The 17,321-nt window shown below is 38.5% G+C and overlaps 1 protein-coding gene across 3 annotated transcripts in view; it reads right to left on the reverse strand.

Moving 5' to 3' along the window:
* Positions 1-14,393: 14,393 nt before the first annotated feature.
* The window catches only part of GFRA1 (GDNF family receptor alpha 1), a 213,988-nt gene continuing 211,060 nt past the window's right edge, over positions 14,394-17,321 (reverse strand). For all 3 annotated transcript variants that reach the window (XM_030570968.1, XM_030570969.1, XM_030570967.1), the window contains one exon: positions 14,394-16,562. In XM_030570968.1, coding sequence (XP_030426828.1) covers positions 16,401-16,562 — 162 coding nt within the window. In that variant the 3' untranslated portion in view covers positions 14,394-16,400. The remainder of the gene's footprint in view (positions 16,563-17,321) is intronic.

Genomic DNA, 17,321 nt, shown 5'->3' on the forward strand with positions numbered 1-17,321 from the left:
AGCTGGACCTAGTCCTTGAAAAACACCACATAGGGTGGTTTCGAGGTAAGTGTCCTAATCTTGGAGACCCTTTGGGCAGAAGTTATCACCACTAGGAATGACACCTTCCAGGAACACACAACGAGAGAACAAGATGGCAAAGGCTTGAATGGGGCTTTCATGAGCCATGTGAGCATCAAATTCAGGTCCCAAGGAGGGGTTCTGAACCTGGGGGTAGAGTCACTCCAGATATTTCAAGAACTGGACCATCATGTTATGAGCAAAGACAGACCTGCCCTGGAGCGGAGGATGAAAGGTTGATATGGCAGCCAAGTGGACTGTAATTGATGAAAGGGACAAGTCCTGGTGCTTGAGATGCATAAGGTAGTCCATGATTGACTGCAGCAAGGCCTGGTCAGGCCTAACCCCTTGGGCCGAGGCCCAGAACATGAATCATTTCCATTTGGACAGGTAGGTTGCTCTAGTGACGGGCTTTCTACTACCCAGTAGGACCTGCTGGATGTGGGCCAAGCACTCCCACTCTTTAACAGTTAACCTTGCAGCAACCAAGTTGTTTGGAGCAGCACTGCTAGATTTAGGGCAGGAGCCTTCCGTGATTCTGGGACAGGAGTTCAGGCCAGAAGGGAAGCTGAATTGGGGTCATCACCAACAGGTCCGTCGGCGTGCCGAACCAGTGTTGGTGAGACCAAGCTGGGCTCTCAGGATAACCTTGTCCTTATCCTGCTCGATCTTCATGAGGACTTTGTGAAACAACAGCACCAGTGAAAAAGTATACATCAGAGCCCCTGACCACAGGAGTAGGAAGGCGTCCGGCAAGAAGCCTCCGTCAGTCCCTTGAAATGAGCAGAACAGGGGAGATTTCCTGTTCTGATGAGTTGTGAACAAGTCCACCTGGGGAGATCCCAACTTTTGGAAGATCCTGCTGACCACCTCAGGATGAACTGACCATTCGTGGTGAGACAAGAAGGCTCTGCTGGGGCAATATGTTTACAGATGCAATACTTCTCTTTAATGTGGAATTCCCCCAGGCACTTCAGACAGCTACCATGTAGGTCACTAATAGGTATATACCTGTTGCAGTCAGAGCAGGGTTTAAAACCCATAGACCAGGGCATGTCCTGTGTTGGGCAAAGTCCCCGCCGGGACCCTAACTGACTAACTACAGTACTTAACAGCTACTTACTAACTAATCTACAATAAACAAAAACAATTTACAGCTGGAACACAAAGTCGAAAGGGAGAGAAAGCGCTGACCACTTGCAAGGCAAGAGAGACAGGCGCTCCAACCAACCACCATAGGTGGTAAGAAGGAACTGAGTGGGCACACAGCCGGTGGCGCCTGATATACCATCACATGAGCACGGCACTCCAGAGGGCGCCACAGTAGACCCTATGGATACCGCTAAGGCAAAAGTCTCCGACAACTGTGAACGTAGGCGTGCACACACCTAGAATGGAATCGACATGAGCAAGCACTCGAAAAAATAGTCTAAATATATTCGATTTGCCCTATTACCTTTATTATTCAAATTTGTAATTTCATGCATAAAGATATTGGTAGTTTGGCAAGATCTATTTTCCATAAACTTGTGTTGACTGGCATTAATTACTCGCCAGTCTTTAATTTGTTATTAATCCAGTTCTGTGTCAGCCGTTCCATTATTTTGCCCAGGATCAGCATCTGGTTGATAGGCCTATAATTACCCAGGTCAACCCATTTACCGTTAAAGCCATTGGCACAACGTTTGCGTTCTTCCAGTCCTCTGAAACTTCCCCAGTGGCCTGAGATATATTGGAAAATTAGCGTTAATGGGCCAGACAGCTCCTCGGCCAGGTCTTTGAAAACAAGCAACATAAAGAGCCTCCATTCCATGTCGTCTCTTTGTTATCAATGCAGAAAGGTATCTAAAAAGATTTACCATTTGTTTTAAGACCTGCAAGCTGTGCAGTAGGTGGGTACCATACAAGTTAACAGTGACTCCATCTGGACTCAGTGTATTCTCTTCCTTCAATTGGGTACTCAAGACCATTTGGCTTCTGTGCAGCATGGAATACTTAATTCTGTAATGGGTCTAATCAGATGTGGTCTCCTCATCAAATGTATCGCTTATGTGAGTAAGGCAGTGTGGGTGTAAGGGGAGCAGTATACCAAGAAGCTGTTATTACTGCAGGGCTAACTTAGCTTTCTTTAACAAACCCTCCTGATATTTCCGATGTCCTGATTTACCTACCTATTATTATGCTCCTGTAAATTCTTCTTATATTCTGGTCCTCTTCTTAAGGAGGTCTGGTTGTTGCATGTAAAAAGTGAGTTAACCAATAAAAGCCTTAGCCAAATCTGAGCTGAGTGTCTGGCAGTAGTTTAGTTGTGTCCATGAATAATAGCAAGCTAAGGAAAATCCAACCCAGAATTCAGACATTACTTTTTGGCAATGTGGATTGCTGTGCAGCTTCTCTTTTACATTAGCTCAAAGAGCCTGGCTCATGCTTTTTAATCTTGTTGGTTCAATGCTGTAACAATCAAAATAAGGAAAAACAAAATCTGGATGTTTTCGTCTGTCTCCTGTTTAGTAAGCAGTCTTGATGGGTACCTTTTTAGATGAAGGACTGCAGAAGTCACAAGATCCAGAGATGCAACAAATCTAGAAATGAGACAAAATGACCTGCTGTGTCTTTGTATTGTTTATAAATATGATGAAAAAGGCCATTTAAAATGCTCATTTATAACTAATTATTTTCTGGGGATTTTTTTAAAGCAACATCAGGCAAAATTTACATTGTGAAACAAACCATCCATACAGTGTGCATCATAACCAATGTTTAGCAATTTCATACTAGTGAAAAATTATTAAAACTTCACGACTCATTAATAAGTGATCATAAACGCTTAATAGAAAAGGAAACTGAGCTAATGATAGCAGCTCTGATTAACGTTTTTGACCTTAAGCCATGAACTGAAGTGAAATTAATATCATTGGGTGTTGAATGTGAAATTATTTTCAAGTGTAGGTGGTTTATAATCACAAAAAAAAATCCAAGTATACAATTTTGGGTTCAACAGCGGAAGAATATTGTTTCAGTTCGACTCTTCTATGCTTGTTTGCACTACGTTTAATGAACTCACTGATGTGTTGCAAATGAGTACATGCATGTCTCATTGATAGTCACTATTGGAAAAAATTTGATTATAATCTCCCTTTGGGAACTAATCTCAAAACAATACTGGATGTGCCAGAAAACAGATGCATTTTAAGGACTATAGTATATGTTTCTTTTTTTCCTCCTCTCTCTTTCTCTTCTTTTTAGTAGCGATGAATATCTTAATGTCAAGGTAAAAGATCATCCAAGAGAATAATACAGCACAGAGAGTCTATCTGTAGCCTAAACACATGTCAGATACATAAGCAGCTCTACAAGTGACAGGACAACTGTTCCTGGTGCCAGATGTATACCTGGAAGAGCATCTTCCCTAGATTAGCATCTGGATGCCTCCAGTGTGCACCGGGGTTGTACCAACTGGTGGCATTTGAAGACAATGAGGAGGAAGAATGCACTGAGCTGGTCTTCTGATTGTATAATTTGAGATCCAAAAAATAGGGCAGTATATGTGCTAATGTTAAAATGTTGTTTCATGAAATCAAAGAATTATAAAACAACACATTAGGTGTGTGAGGAAAAAAGTCTTCCTATTCACTGAAGAACTTATTTTTTTACATGATTGAAGAGACAAATTAATTCCAAAACTGACGTCTCTGTGATAGGCTTCTATAGCTCCACCTGCTAATTCTAAGGTTGTAAAAGGGTAAGGGACAAATTCTTCCATAACTTACACCCATGCAGGCCCACTGACGATGAAAACGTGAGCAAACATGACCCTGTGGCTTTAAGAAGACAACTTTCTTTTCAAAGCATGTGCTTTGAGGGCCAATAGGTATCAGTACCCACATTATGTTCTCCTCACACCCACAGAGCTCTCACTGGAGCCTTTATGTAGGTGGGGAGATGAGAATACTGAAGTAACAGTGAGAATCTGAGAGGAGACACCTGCCTTCTTTAGAAGTCAATCAGTGTTCGTTATCTTCGCGATAAAGGGTTATGGCAAAATCAATTCCTAATAACCTACTCTAAATTCTTAACTCATCTAAATTTTTATTAATACTAAAAGCTTAAGGCACTGTGCATTTTTCAACAGCTAAAACATCCAAAATCAGAGAGCTTGTATGTGCATAAATAATTTCGGACTCAGATGTAAATTAATCTTAGTAGTTGTTACCCGATTTCAGCATTCAGCAAAGGGGTAATTAGCATAAATCAATTAGATTGGTAATATAGTTACAACCAATGACACTAGGAAAAGCTTGCATTAGCTTGGAGACTATAGTTTCCTTTTTCTCACCCTGTGGCATACTTTTCTCTCACTCTTTTTAGCATTTTCCTAAATTCCCTTCTGAAAGCAAGAGTAAAGTGCTGCACTTGCAAACCTGGGAATAAATATCTCCTGTTTAGCCAACCCTGCTTATGGTGGGTTTCTTTATTATTTATTTAATCTGTTCAGAAGATTGTATCCCAGTTGCTTCAAAAGCAATAGGCTACCGGCCTTTATTTCATAATGGTATGAAGCATAAATGTGTTTTTATGAAAGGTTTTGTGAATTATACTTCCACATCAAACAGAACCTGTAGCATGCTAGCACAAAAGAAGCTTTCTTCAATAACATTGGATTCCTCCCCCACTCCTGCCCTATTTTAGTTCATTCCTGATTGAGGCTGTGTAATTTTCTGTAATTAATATCGTTAAAAAATTATGGCCATGCTGGACGGTGTTGTACTTAATTTTCAGGTCCAACTATGCATGCATATTGCCAAAAAACCTGGGTTTATTTTTACCAAAAATTGGTTTTGGAAATAGCACTCTTCTCTCTGAGCATAAAACTGAACCAAATATGAAGCTGCCTGTAATGCGGAAAGACTTTCCTTGCCAAAACCTATGCAAGAGTCAGGACTGGTAGATAGCTTGGATTAGGCATTGTGTGTGTGTGTGTGGGGGGGGGGGGAGGAGGGACACTTATACATCCAAGTCACAGGCCTCTAAGAATCCCCTACTGGTTTTGTAGCACATTGAAGACCAAATCTTCAAGAAACAGAAGAACTCCCTACATCCAAGTTAGAGCATCCTTCCACTATTTCCCTCTCCATTCTCATATCCTTATCCTTAGCTGGCAGCATGCAGGCCTCTGTCTTTGCCCAGAAAGGACTAGACTATCTAGATCCCTTCCAAAAAACACCCTAACAGACTGCAAACTCCTCCCTTGCCCATTTATAACTTTCATTTAAATCCCTTCTTGTTTATGAATGTAGGGACCAAGAGACAACTCTCTTTTGAAGTCTAAAATACTGCCAATAGAGAGAGGGTTTTTCGGGTTTTTTTAACCAGTTCAGCCTGTCATAATTGGGCACGATTCTACTAAGTGTTGCATCTGGTCCTATGATTCAATGATTTTTTTTAACCTCAGCTGCAAATTTTTTATTTTATGTTATTTTAAGATGTTGCTTGTATTATTTTAAGATGTTGACATGATAATTCGTCGACTGGTGCTTAAACACCTCCATCAGGGTCAATAAAACCAGAGAGAAGATTTGAGAGGGAGGCTATAAGTGGTTTTTAATCTGATCCAGCTGTTCAGTGATCTAAAATAAGTTTGTTTTCACATACCTCTGGAGAGGACGTTGCTCAGCATGCCAGGCACTGAGATGTGCCACTCTTCACCCTTCATTCTTGTTAAATCCTCTGTGTCCTCTTCCCCTCCGTTGTCTCTGCATCTTTTTATGCAGAAGCCCATCTCTAACCCCGACTGAAATATTCCCATTCCCTCTTCTTTAAAACAGCCGTCTTCCAAGTGATCTCTAGCCCCTACTTTTCAAGGACTGACACAAAACAAAGGTGGTTGTTGGGGATAATAGGGGAAAATCGAAACAAAGGCATTAATAGGACAGGTGATAACCATTGCTGTTTATGTATTTTTTGTTGCATCCCATTCCCCAGCCTCTGCATCCACAAATTATATTAATTTAGATTTTAAAAACTCTTTGAGATAGAGACCTTGTCCTCTTTTTGGTAAAGTATCTAAGCATTATATGCTTGACAGCACAGTCGAGCGTCAGTTGAGCATTCCCATAACTGATATGAAAGTTCCAGCTCTTCCAGTGTGACGCTGTAGCAAAAAAATGGCTACTGCAATCTTTTGATGAATGAACAAGGGAGAAGTGAGCAGATGTAGGAAGGTGATTTTACCTCTGTATATTCAAGTGGTGAAACCAATAGTAGGAAATTTCATACAGTTCTGGTGTCAACATTTTTTAAAGGATGTCAAAAATTGGAGAGATGAGGAAAAGAGCCACAAAAATTATTCAAGGCATAGAGAAAATGTCTTACAGTGAGAGACTTAAGCTAAACAGATTGAGCACTTTACGAAAAAGAAGACTAAGAGGGAATTTGATTACAGTGTATAAGTATTTTTATGGGGGGAGAAACACCAGATTCTGAAGGACTCTTTAATCTAGTGGAAAAAGGCAGAACAAGAACCAATAACTGGAAGCTGGAAATTAGGTACAATTTGTAAACAGCGAGGGTGTTTAACCATTGAACAAACTACCAAGAGAAGTGGTGGATTCTCCATCTCTTGAGGGCTTCGTATCAAGTCAGGATGCCTTTCTGGAAAATAGGATTTAGTCAAACCCAAGTTATTGGACTCAATACAAGAATGACCAGGTAAGATTCAAAGGCCTGTGATATACAGAAGGTTTCCCTCAATGATCTAATGGTCCCTTCTGGCCTTAAACTCTGATATTCTGAAGTGACCCTTTTGTTTTAATATGGACACCGGCATGTACAGATGCAATATAGCAAGGCCTGCAGTATGTTTTTAACTTGGTATGTTAAAGCACAGTTTGAAAAGGGATGATTGTGGCGATAATGTTGCCGTTTTCTAATTGGGTCACTGACTGTACCTGGAACAGTCCTACATGTGGTGTCCTACAACTTGTTTTCCTCCTTCCTTCTACCTATTCAGGACACTCCTCATTTTGGAAATATTTTGTTTTTCCATTGTTTGGAATGACATCTATGCTCTTCTGATTCCTTTTCAGAGTCCCGCGTCTCTGGACTGCTACTCGTCTTGTGTCAAAACATCAAATATCCTTTTTTCTGGCCTAATCCTTTCTGTGTGTTTGTGAAAGAGACACCTCATGGACAGAGGACCTCTATTGCTCCTATTTCTCAACCATTTGCATTTGATGTACCCTGCTCATTGCATTTTGGTGGGACACCATATATCAATATCACAGATGAATTCTGAGCCAGGAAATGCACTGACTTTTAAAGGGCAAATCTTTTATTACATTGTCTTCTAGACCATAGTCAAACGTAGAATAAGAGGAATAAAAAAAACCCACAATGCTTTTCTTTTAGAGAGTCAAAACATGGAGTCAGCCATGCCAAAACAAATGACCCATACAAAACCACAAAAACAGGCTTTTTTTTTTTAATAAAAAGAGAGACCAATGTTTATTGGGTTGGATTTTCTTTCGTCTATGTACAATAGTCATGCATGAGCATTATGCCAACAGAAAAATCCAAACATCACGAAGTTACTTCCAAAGTCCAGACAGCAATGTCCTTAGCTCAAGTCAACAGGAACAGTGGGGTTGATTTTGGGTTTTTGTTTTTTACACAACAAAGTACCTGGCAGAATGACTGTGAGAGGACCTGACACATAATAACCTACAGTGGGACTTACAGAAATCCATAAGACAACATATAGAGAATGTATACAAGATAACAAGGTAAATATTTGTATAAGAATCTCCTCCAAAAAGAGAAGTTGGGATAAATGGATGGGTTCTGTGTGTGTGTGTGGGGGGGGAAGGGAATGAAAAAATAACCTGGGCTGGTCTCAATTTATGGACTATATTCACAGTGAAAATCAATTTTTCTAGCTCCAAATGCTGCCGGTTACCTCAGCTTGCCTCCCTCCTCCCATCTCCACTCAATCCCTCTATCAGCCTCACATAATAAAAATACTTTAAATCCAAACTTCATTCTATTTCCCCTCTGCTGTAGTTCTTGTCAACTTGTATTATACAAAAATAACACAAACTTAGACATACCCTCAGCTACAAGAAACACTCACTCAGCTTCCCAGCATGAGGAGGATTAATCACAGCTAATTATGTATACCAAGTTGATGATACACATAACATTGTATAAACGCCATTAAGCAAACTCAGTGGCGATAACCGTTAGGGGGGAAAACAAAGGCAAATTGGCAAATGTTGTCTTCCATGCATAGTGCTCTGAAGCCGTTTCTTCTGCTGTTTGGCTTCAGTCTGCTTCCTTCTTAGTCAGAAACAATGCAGTGTCCATGGGAAAGCTAAGACATGTTATATATATGCCTGATTACTACAGAGAACTGTCAGCCTACCAAGAAATGGCAATGTGCTGTTTAGGACTATAGTTTTCATTACTTTGTTACCCATGAAGCTTTTTTTGCAGGGCGGGAAGATGGTGATAAACAGATTATAGATCAGATAAAACAAGATTCTAGACCCCTGAAAGATGCACTCATATTTAACTGCACGTTGCATGATGGAATTCCATCTCTAGCATACGGGGGTGAGGAGGGGTCTTCTCAGATTAGCTTAGTTAGGGATAAGGTGTATAACCTAATATTGTGTAGAGGGAATATAACACCCTAGCAATCAGATGTGAAAAAATAATCCCTTTCCCGTCTTTTCGTGGCATTGGAAACTGTTGGCTCCCTAGCCACTAACTCCTGCTTGCCATACTCATGGGAGTAATTCCCAAACTGGTCTCAAGCGGTCATTTCTCTCACTGGGGCTGTAGACAAGAGTCAAACAAGCAGGATTTGGGTCTCTTTTTCTACCAGCCTAAGGCTTCAGGATATTAACATCTTATACTTGGCCCCTTACAGTTTGCAGTTAAATGAAACATTGTGGTCATCAGCCATCACTTGTGTGTCTTTCTGAGATCTTGCATCAAGGCTTTGAGACTCCTCACTCCTTCTAGCTCACTCTGACACCCAGGATAAAAGCCCAACTCTTCAATTTTGTTGCGAAAATTGCTTTACGGTTTCAGCAGGCTTGCCGGCTCCGGTGCTTGAAGAAGTCTACATTTCCCTGTGGCTCAGCAAATTTATTTTTTAAGGTTCACAATGAAGGGCAAGCGTGATGGGCAAACTAAACATCAGGTTAATAAGCTTGCTCTGTATCATGAGCATACTGGGTGAGTGCCAATGAGCCTACAAGCTTGGATGGGCTTATTTGTCAGTTTGAATTTTTGGAAAACAGTATGCGAACATATTTGTAAGTTAATTTAGGGTTGGCTTGGCAGCCCTGGAGGTTAAAGTCTTTTGTAAAGGAACAGAACAGGTAGTGGCAATGCTAGTTATCCCGCCCTTAGCCTGTTACCTTACTACTACTGCATCTAAGGGTGACATGTTAATTCAGGCTCTGTGGCCCATTCAGGTTATAACTTCTCAAGTGAGACCTCTGACAACTGCCTTTTTGTGTAACATGGCCAGATGTCCACTAGGAACTGAACTGACTGAAACCAGCAGCAAAGGTGAACAGCTCTATATCCCATTATTAAGCCCTTCTTTACCCTCCAACAGATTAGCCAAAAAATCTCAGGCATCACCCACTAAAAAGAGGAGAAAATTAAGAGTAAACAAAGGATTCAACCAAAACTAATGTACACAATAGGAGATAAACTACAAGAATAAAATTGGCTATTTATTGTACTTATAACTGCAGATCTTTGAATGATTTCTCCAGCTGTCGAGCATGTTTGATCACAGAGCCATACAGACCTGTGTATCATTAGTGCTCACATTCAAAACCACTGAACACAAGCCAGCAAACTGGACGGTAGTGTAATGCCAAGATACCATCTCTAATTACCTACATTAATCTACCATATCAACACCTAAATCCAACAGCTTGGAAAGGGCCTGAAGATAAATATGGCCTGATTCTGTTAAGTGCTCAGTCCCCTCAACTCCCATTCACTTGTGTAGGAATTGAAAGAGCTCAGCAGGTTTCAGGAGATGCTCAGAGCTTCACAGGATGCAGGTCTATAGGGAGAAGGGTGGATTAGTGAGACACCTTGGTGGGAGTGACTTGAAGAAATCCAGTTACAGTTAAATACGTGACTCAGTTTCTTCCTAGTTCTACAAATTCCATTCTAGGAGATTAGAAGGCAGTGTAGAAAAATTCAGGTATTTTGGAGTTATTAAGAAAAGGAAAAACTGGACAAAAGCTGTGCTCAAGTGGGCATCCGGTTTGGCTGCTTTATCTAGCCAGTAATTAACACCAAATGACACAATGACAAAATTCAGCTACTGAAACCTGGGCAAAGGAAAACAGCAGAAGTTGCAGCTGCTCTGGTCAAACGGGCACAGAGACCTACACTGCAATAATAATAATAAAAAAACCCGTGGCACTGAGCACAATACAATTGACTTGGGCTAGTGGAGGTTGCGGGCCTAAAAGGAACAGTGTAGAAGTCTGGGCTCAGGCTGGAGCTGAAACCCTGTCATAGAGTTTCAGAGCCAAGGCTCCAGCCTGAGCCCAAATGTCTATACTGCAATTTTTAGCCACATAGCCTGAGCCCCAGGACCCTGAGTCAGCTGACATGGACCAGCTGTGGCCAGGTTACAGTTCTTTAATGAAAGTAGCAGACATACCATTAGAAGCTAAGACATTGGCTGAATGGTATCACATTATGCTAGACACCACAATCTCTGTTGATAAATGCCATTGAGAAATTGGTTGACCCCTGCTCTTTTCCCTTTAAGTTACAAACTGTCTCTTGGCCAGACCTTGGAAGTTATTTCTAAGGTTTTCATCAATGACATTTTACCTGGGCAAGTTATTAAAAAACACTGCATAAGGATTTCAGGATTTGGCCTGATGGTTACCAAGGTCACCACTTTTAATACATAATCTATAAAGAATAAACTTTCCCTAAAGACAAAATATAGCCAAGACAAGACAGAGAATTAAGTTGTGTGATGGACAGATACTATACTAAGCTGAAGAATGTAGTTAAAAAAACCCCAATCCTTATCCTCAAAACTAGAGCGATGATTCAAATTTTTCTGATGCAACTTTTATCATCAGAAAAGGCTGATTTTAAAAAATGGAAACATTTCATGGGAATGTATTGATTTTGTTGAAATTTTCTGTTGGAAATCATTATAATGTTTCATTTTGATAAGGTCAAAACATTTCATTATAACTGTTGTTTTGGACATATATACTTAAATTATAATAGTCAAAATGCTTTGATGACAATATTAAAGTCAAAATGATAAAGTAAAAAATGAAACATTTTGACTTTATAAAAATGGTGGATAAGAGCAACTTTATTGAAATGAAATATTTCTATGAGGTTAAAACAAACTATTTCACTTCCTAAAAAAAATCCAAATTTTTGACTATTTTCCTAATTCAGGATGAATCCAAATTTTAAAATCTCAAAATTTCCAGCATGACAGAAATTCCACTTTTTATTTTAAGATGTTTGACTCAAAATGAACAGTGCCAAGAGGATTAGACAAACCACTGACTCTTCTGGTAGTGGTGTCTGTCTTCCAGAAAGCTAGGGAGAAAAAGTTGAGTTTCTTGCATGAAGAGGTTCAATAGAGACATGGAACATCTTGCTCCTGACCAAGTTTACATTTCACAAAGTAAAGGATATACTCAAAGAAAATACTCAGGCAAATCTTTAGCGGAAAAATGTAATGGGGGAAGAGGGCAGAATGACCCTCTGAACTCAAGAGAGCCTGAAATGGCCATAAAGTGAAATGTCACAGAAGGAACTGAGCTGGTAAAACAGAGCATACATTTAAAGATGAGAAATCTTTGGATTAATTTTCCTGCCAATTTCATTGGAAGCAAACACATTTCTATTTGGGCTCATGTGATGCAAAGTGCATAAAGCCATTGGAATCTGGGGCACATCACAGGGGATACTGCTTCAGTTTTTAATTCAGGGCTCTTGTAAGTAAAAGCGTATTATTCAATGTGTTAGATCCACCAATGTAGTAAAGCAAAATAGTTGCATTTTATGAACAGCCAAATAAAGTGGAACTGTTTGGCTGGGATAGTTTATAATAAAGAAATAATACATGCTAGATTAGCTCTTCTCACTTGCCCAGCTTTTGCTACCTATCTTAAAAGGAGCTATTCCCCAGAACAACAATCCCTGGCTCAATCCACGTACTTTCTAGTGTTCTGCTCTGTCAGCAATAAAGAATTCCAACAGGCAGCATGAGACAGGCCTATCATGTGACTGACTTTCCTCAGCAAGTGTTTTAAGCATCATTCTTCTCCCTTACTGAGTATATCTACCTTTCCTCCCTGGATATGTCACTTTTAATTCAATCAACTCTAGACCTGGTCTGGTGTTACCCCGAGCATGTACTCAAGGCATACTCTACTTCCTGGTGTTCACACTCCATAATATTGGCCATCTCTCATATAATTTTATGGGCAGTAGGATACACCACAAGTTTGAGGAAAAATAGCAATACTTCTAAAGAGAAACAGGGAGGGAAAAAGGCAAAATGAGCATGAACTAATGTAATAGTATTTTCCTATCAGGCATGGTGGGTTTTCATAGTCTTAGTTCATTGATTCAGAACGCAACAGTCCTCGGGTTATGAATGGACTCATTTTCAAAAAGGAGAGGTCTTATCAGGATGTCATTGAATAAAAAATTACTGGAAATAATTATCCAGATAGAGCCTATCAAATGCTTTACAAATTATTAAGATCTCTTGCCTATTCCTAATGACACAATATAGGTGAATTTTGCTCAAGGGAAGAGGGCCCATGCACCAATGAAGCCTCATGGACATAGTCTTGCAAGATGCTGAGTGCCCTCCACAACCACTGACTTTAATACGATTTAAGGGGACCTTGCTGCAGTGTTTTAGATCAGACTCTTAGTATATGACCAAAGCAGTGCATATGGCCTTCTGTGGGACATCGGTATTTGACAGAGTAAAATTTGCCTCCATATATTTTTTGTTTTTTTTTAACTAGTAAGTGAAAGTATCTCCTGCAGCTCATAACCTTGTCTCTTTTGTATATTAATATCTTGGGAAAGTCAGACATATGTTAAATAGTGCAAAATGCTGACCATATATCAACACATTGTGCATTAGCTCTTTAACATGCTGTTTTGTTTTGTTTTTAAAAGAAACAAAGACTATCAGATATATTTAACATGAAATGTGGAGATGTGTTTCTAATCATTCTAATGAAACTACCTGTTTCATTACGTTAAATGAAAAAGGATGGCTTGTGTATCTTTATTTTAATTCATGATCTAATTTAAACATATAGCTTACTTAAAAACAACTGAGTTGATTACATTTTCAATTTAAAGCCTAGCTGTCATCAATGGGTGCATCCTATATTTGGATGGCTGCTTCCACTGCTGCAGATATACTGGTAATAGAAATGCACTGAATGAATGTATGAAATCCAGTCTTCGCATGTTTGCCTAGCACTCAGTACATGCAATTATGGTAGCTGTAAGGGGAAAGAAAAAAATGAAACGATTTGCTTCCTTTAGTACTGTAGCAAATGACTGTGTTGACAAGGTCACTGTGCTAAACTGACATAGCGCCACATCCAACAGCTAAAAATCCACCAATATTTGCATGGTGATGTCTGTAAGAACCTCTCTGAAGCATCAGACTCGGAATATTTTCCTCTGGTTTGTTTAAGCAAATGTATTTTTAAATCAAGAATCCAGTGTGCTTTCAACTTATCCAGGAAAAAAACCAGAGCGCTATTTCTTGCTTGTGGTAGACACGGCCAGCTTTACAAAATGTAGTCTATTTCTGTGTTATACACATGACTCTTGTTAAGCCAGATAACAATTCCTTTTGTTATCACATGCTAATGAGAGTTGTTGTTTACAGCGTTAAGTGATCAATTGCTTTTATTCTGAATCACATGGGTTCAGAGCTGCTATAATCATTATAATAGAGATATATTGTAGTAAAAACAAATGTATAAAATCTTCAAAAAATGTATGCACTGTACTACCAGATTATTAAAGCTCCAGATATTATTTAACATTTAATGGGCTGAATATAAATGATATTGTAAAGAAAACTTTGTTGATCAAAGAAGGGTTTAACTGTTTTAATGTTTATGGATTTGTTTTGAAAATATTTTTAATTGGGTAATGTCAAACTTTCCAATTTTAATTCTGTATGCATTAGCATTTCAATAGATTATACTTCCAACTCTTTTTGACATAAAATAATTTTTAAATCTTCAATCTGGCTTTCTTTTTTCTTGTTGCCACTATTTTTCAATAATTTGATTAGCTTTTAGAAGAAAAGCAACAGCAACCACAGGGGATTTTGTAGTAACGATAGACTATATATTTCTTCTCCAAAGTAGCTCTGATGTCTTTGAAAATAATTTGAAGGTTTTTTTTTATCAGTGCAGAATTAAGGAGTAATGTTGTCTAATTTGCTATGTTTAGTGGAACACAGTACTCTAGATGTTTGTCAGAGAATGCTTTGAATCATATGGTATGTGACTATAACCAAGACTACAAAAGTGACTTTTAGAATTTTTTGCACTGCTTTTATTAGCTTGGTAAAAAGAAAAATCCCAAATATGGATCAGCCAATAGTTTAACAATTGGTTAGTGAGATGTATATTTTTCACATTGCTAGCAGCACTGAAGTCAATGATCTCTAGTTTGTATTTTTATTGTAAATATCTGATCTGGACATTTCAACCAAATCTGAACACATCATGTAGGTTTCAGTGTAAACTATAAATTCAGAGTGATGAACTCTACACCTAGCAAAGTGATCGTCTACTTTCAATAAAAACAAAACCAGATTACAGTTGATCATTTAGACATCACTGCTTGTAACAGTCACTAAGCCACTACAGTCAGGTATACAGACAGCCCTTAGGAGACGTACTGCCTATCTGATGACATTTAAAGCTTTAAAAAATCCTTTCTAGATACTGCAGAAAATCATCATGATTCAGCATAGGATGTTGGTGTCACCAAATGAAAACAAAAGTGTTTAAATCATGTGCACTGGCAAAACTGCCATTAAACTATTTATGGGCCCCATCTTGCACACCCTTACTCATATCAGCAGTCCCATGGGCTGGAGTGGGAGTACTAGTGTGAGTAAAAATTATGAGGGTTGCATGACTGTACCCATAACTGAAACAATGATCCCTTTACGTGTTGATTTTAGCAGTATAAGAAATAATACACAATTTAAATTTCACATTTCTGCTTTATGTCCTACTTTCAGTCTATAATGGTGTGATCGAAGAGCTAAGGCATAAAGCTCCTTTAACTTTTAGAGCTGATATACTATGTAAATATAAGCAGATAATGCTGTTTTAGTAGATGAAATAAATTGTATGTCATTTTTATTAAACCAACAGTAAAATAACTAGACTGTATTATTACAATAGAAGTATAGAAGACCAACAATTGTACAATTGAAACTCTTTAGCAAAATTTGTTTCTATGATGTATATCCTTGTAAATTTAAATAAATTTAGCATTATGAAGTGTTTGCAATGATTGCTTCTTGTTAATTTAAGGAATTTTCACCTCTTGTTAAGGCTAAATGTAACTAAAATTTTGAAGTGCTAGTAAAAGTTTATCACACTGTTTTTTATGAGATTTTAACTAAAAAGATATACATTACACCTGTATGTGACTTATAATGGCTTCTCAGCAATGAATGCAGAACCACTTATGTTACATAAACATTTAAAGAGGAGAATGCTAATACACTGAAAGAGTTAAACATCAGTAGCAATCTATCAAATGAAGACATTTCATGAAGTCCACTCTCTGGGAGAACGTTCTCCATGTGACAAAAGCCTGGCATCCTCGTTAGTCTGATGTGCATTTAATTTTAAAATCAAAATCATTAAATGAGATAAATAGGATCTTAAGAAAACTGACATCTTCCTTCTCAGGTAAAGGCCAGAATTGAAATAATAATAAAAAATCCAAACAGATTGCTTTACAGGCAAATTTACATACTGTCTCTTTAAAACACTGCATGCCCAAAAGCTTTTTGGGTTTGGAATGTAACACTGCATCAAATATCTCACAAAGCCCCTAAATATCACAAGAAGCTTAAAAAAAAAAAAAAGAAGAGAACGAAAAAGAAAGAAAAATTCCAGTTGAATGAAACTGTTTTAGCAGAGTGCTTCAACTCAGCTCCTGGAACTGGAATTTCAGATAAACAACAGAGGACAGGGAACAGATTTTTTTTTTTAACGTGTCCTTTTGTAATGCAGCTACAAGGTTTCTGATGAACTTAAGAACAAAGAGATTGAGAGTGCAATTGTCATCAATATGAGCAGTGTGCTTAGACTGAAGCTTGTAGGAAGAGCAGATGAATTCTCTGACGATATGTGACTGGTGGAAACTCTGACTGTGTTGTCCTTCCCAATAGCATTCTGCAAGAGACAACACTTTCCTTGGTCACTGTTAAGCATTTTCATTATACTTTAATATATTTAGATGCACTTAATAAAATTCATCCTGTCAGTTTCTCCCCCTCTAATTTCATGTATTTCACCACTATGAATTTAAGTTTATGAGAAGGATAAAACAGGATGTCAAAACGACAGTGGTATTAAAATACAATTTGATTGTAACTATCAAAACACTTTTAAGGGACACCATCAAAATAATCAAGTGGGGGAAAAAAGAATAAATAAAAAATGACATACTTTGAGAGATGACCCAATTAGAAGATCTAACCTTCTAAAATCAAGCAATATTTTAAATAGATCTGTGTTCAGCATGGAAATTCATTTTTAAAAAGCAGATGCAGGACTTGCTATGAAGTCTGTCTTGTGTAGCCAACAGCAAGGATTGTTTGAAAACAAAGTATTGCTGGATTCCTATAGGTAAGACTGGAACCACCATCAGAGTAGGCTTATGGGTTGGCCTAGCAACTGGACCAATGTCCATTTAGTTTCTTTTCCCAGTTGCTGGATTGTTATATACCCTGTGTTTTCATGTACTAATGCTACATACAGTAAAGCAGTATCTTATGCAAGCTGTACATTACACACAGTAAAATAACAGGATAATATTAGGGGCAGATTGGCAGGTCATGTGCAGGTACGCAGGGGCCAGTACCCAAGGAGTATTCTTTAACCCCTGGGCCACCAGAAAGGTTACAGATTAGTTTAGTTTCAATCTTTCAC

The sequence above is a fragment of the Gopherus evgoodei genome, chromosome 7 (genome assembly GCF_007399415.2).
Source record: "Gopherus evgoodei ecotype Sinaloan lineage chromosome 7, rGopEvg1_v1.p, whole genome shotgun sequence".
Taxonomy (NCBI): Eukaryota; Metazoa; Chordata; order Testudines; family Testudinidae; genus Gopherus; species Gopherus evgoodei.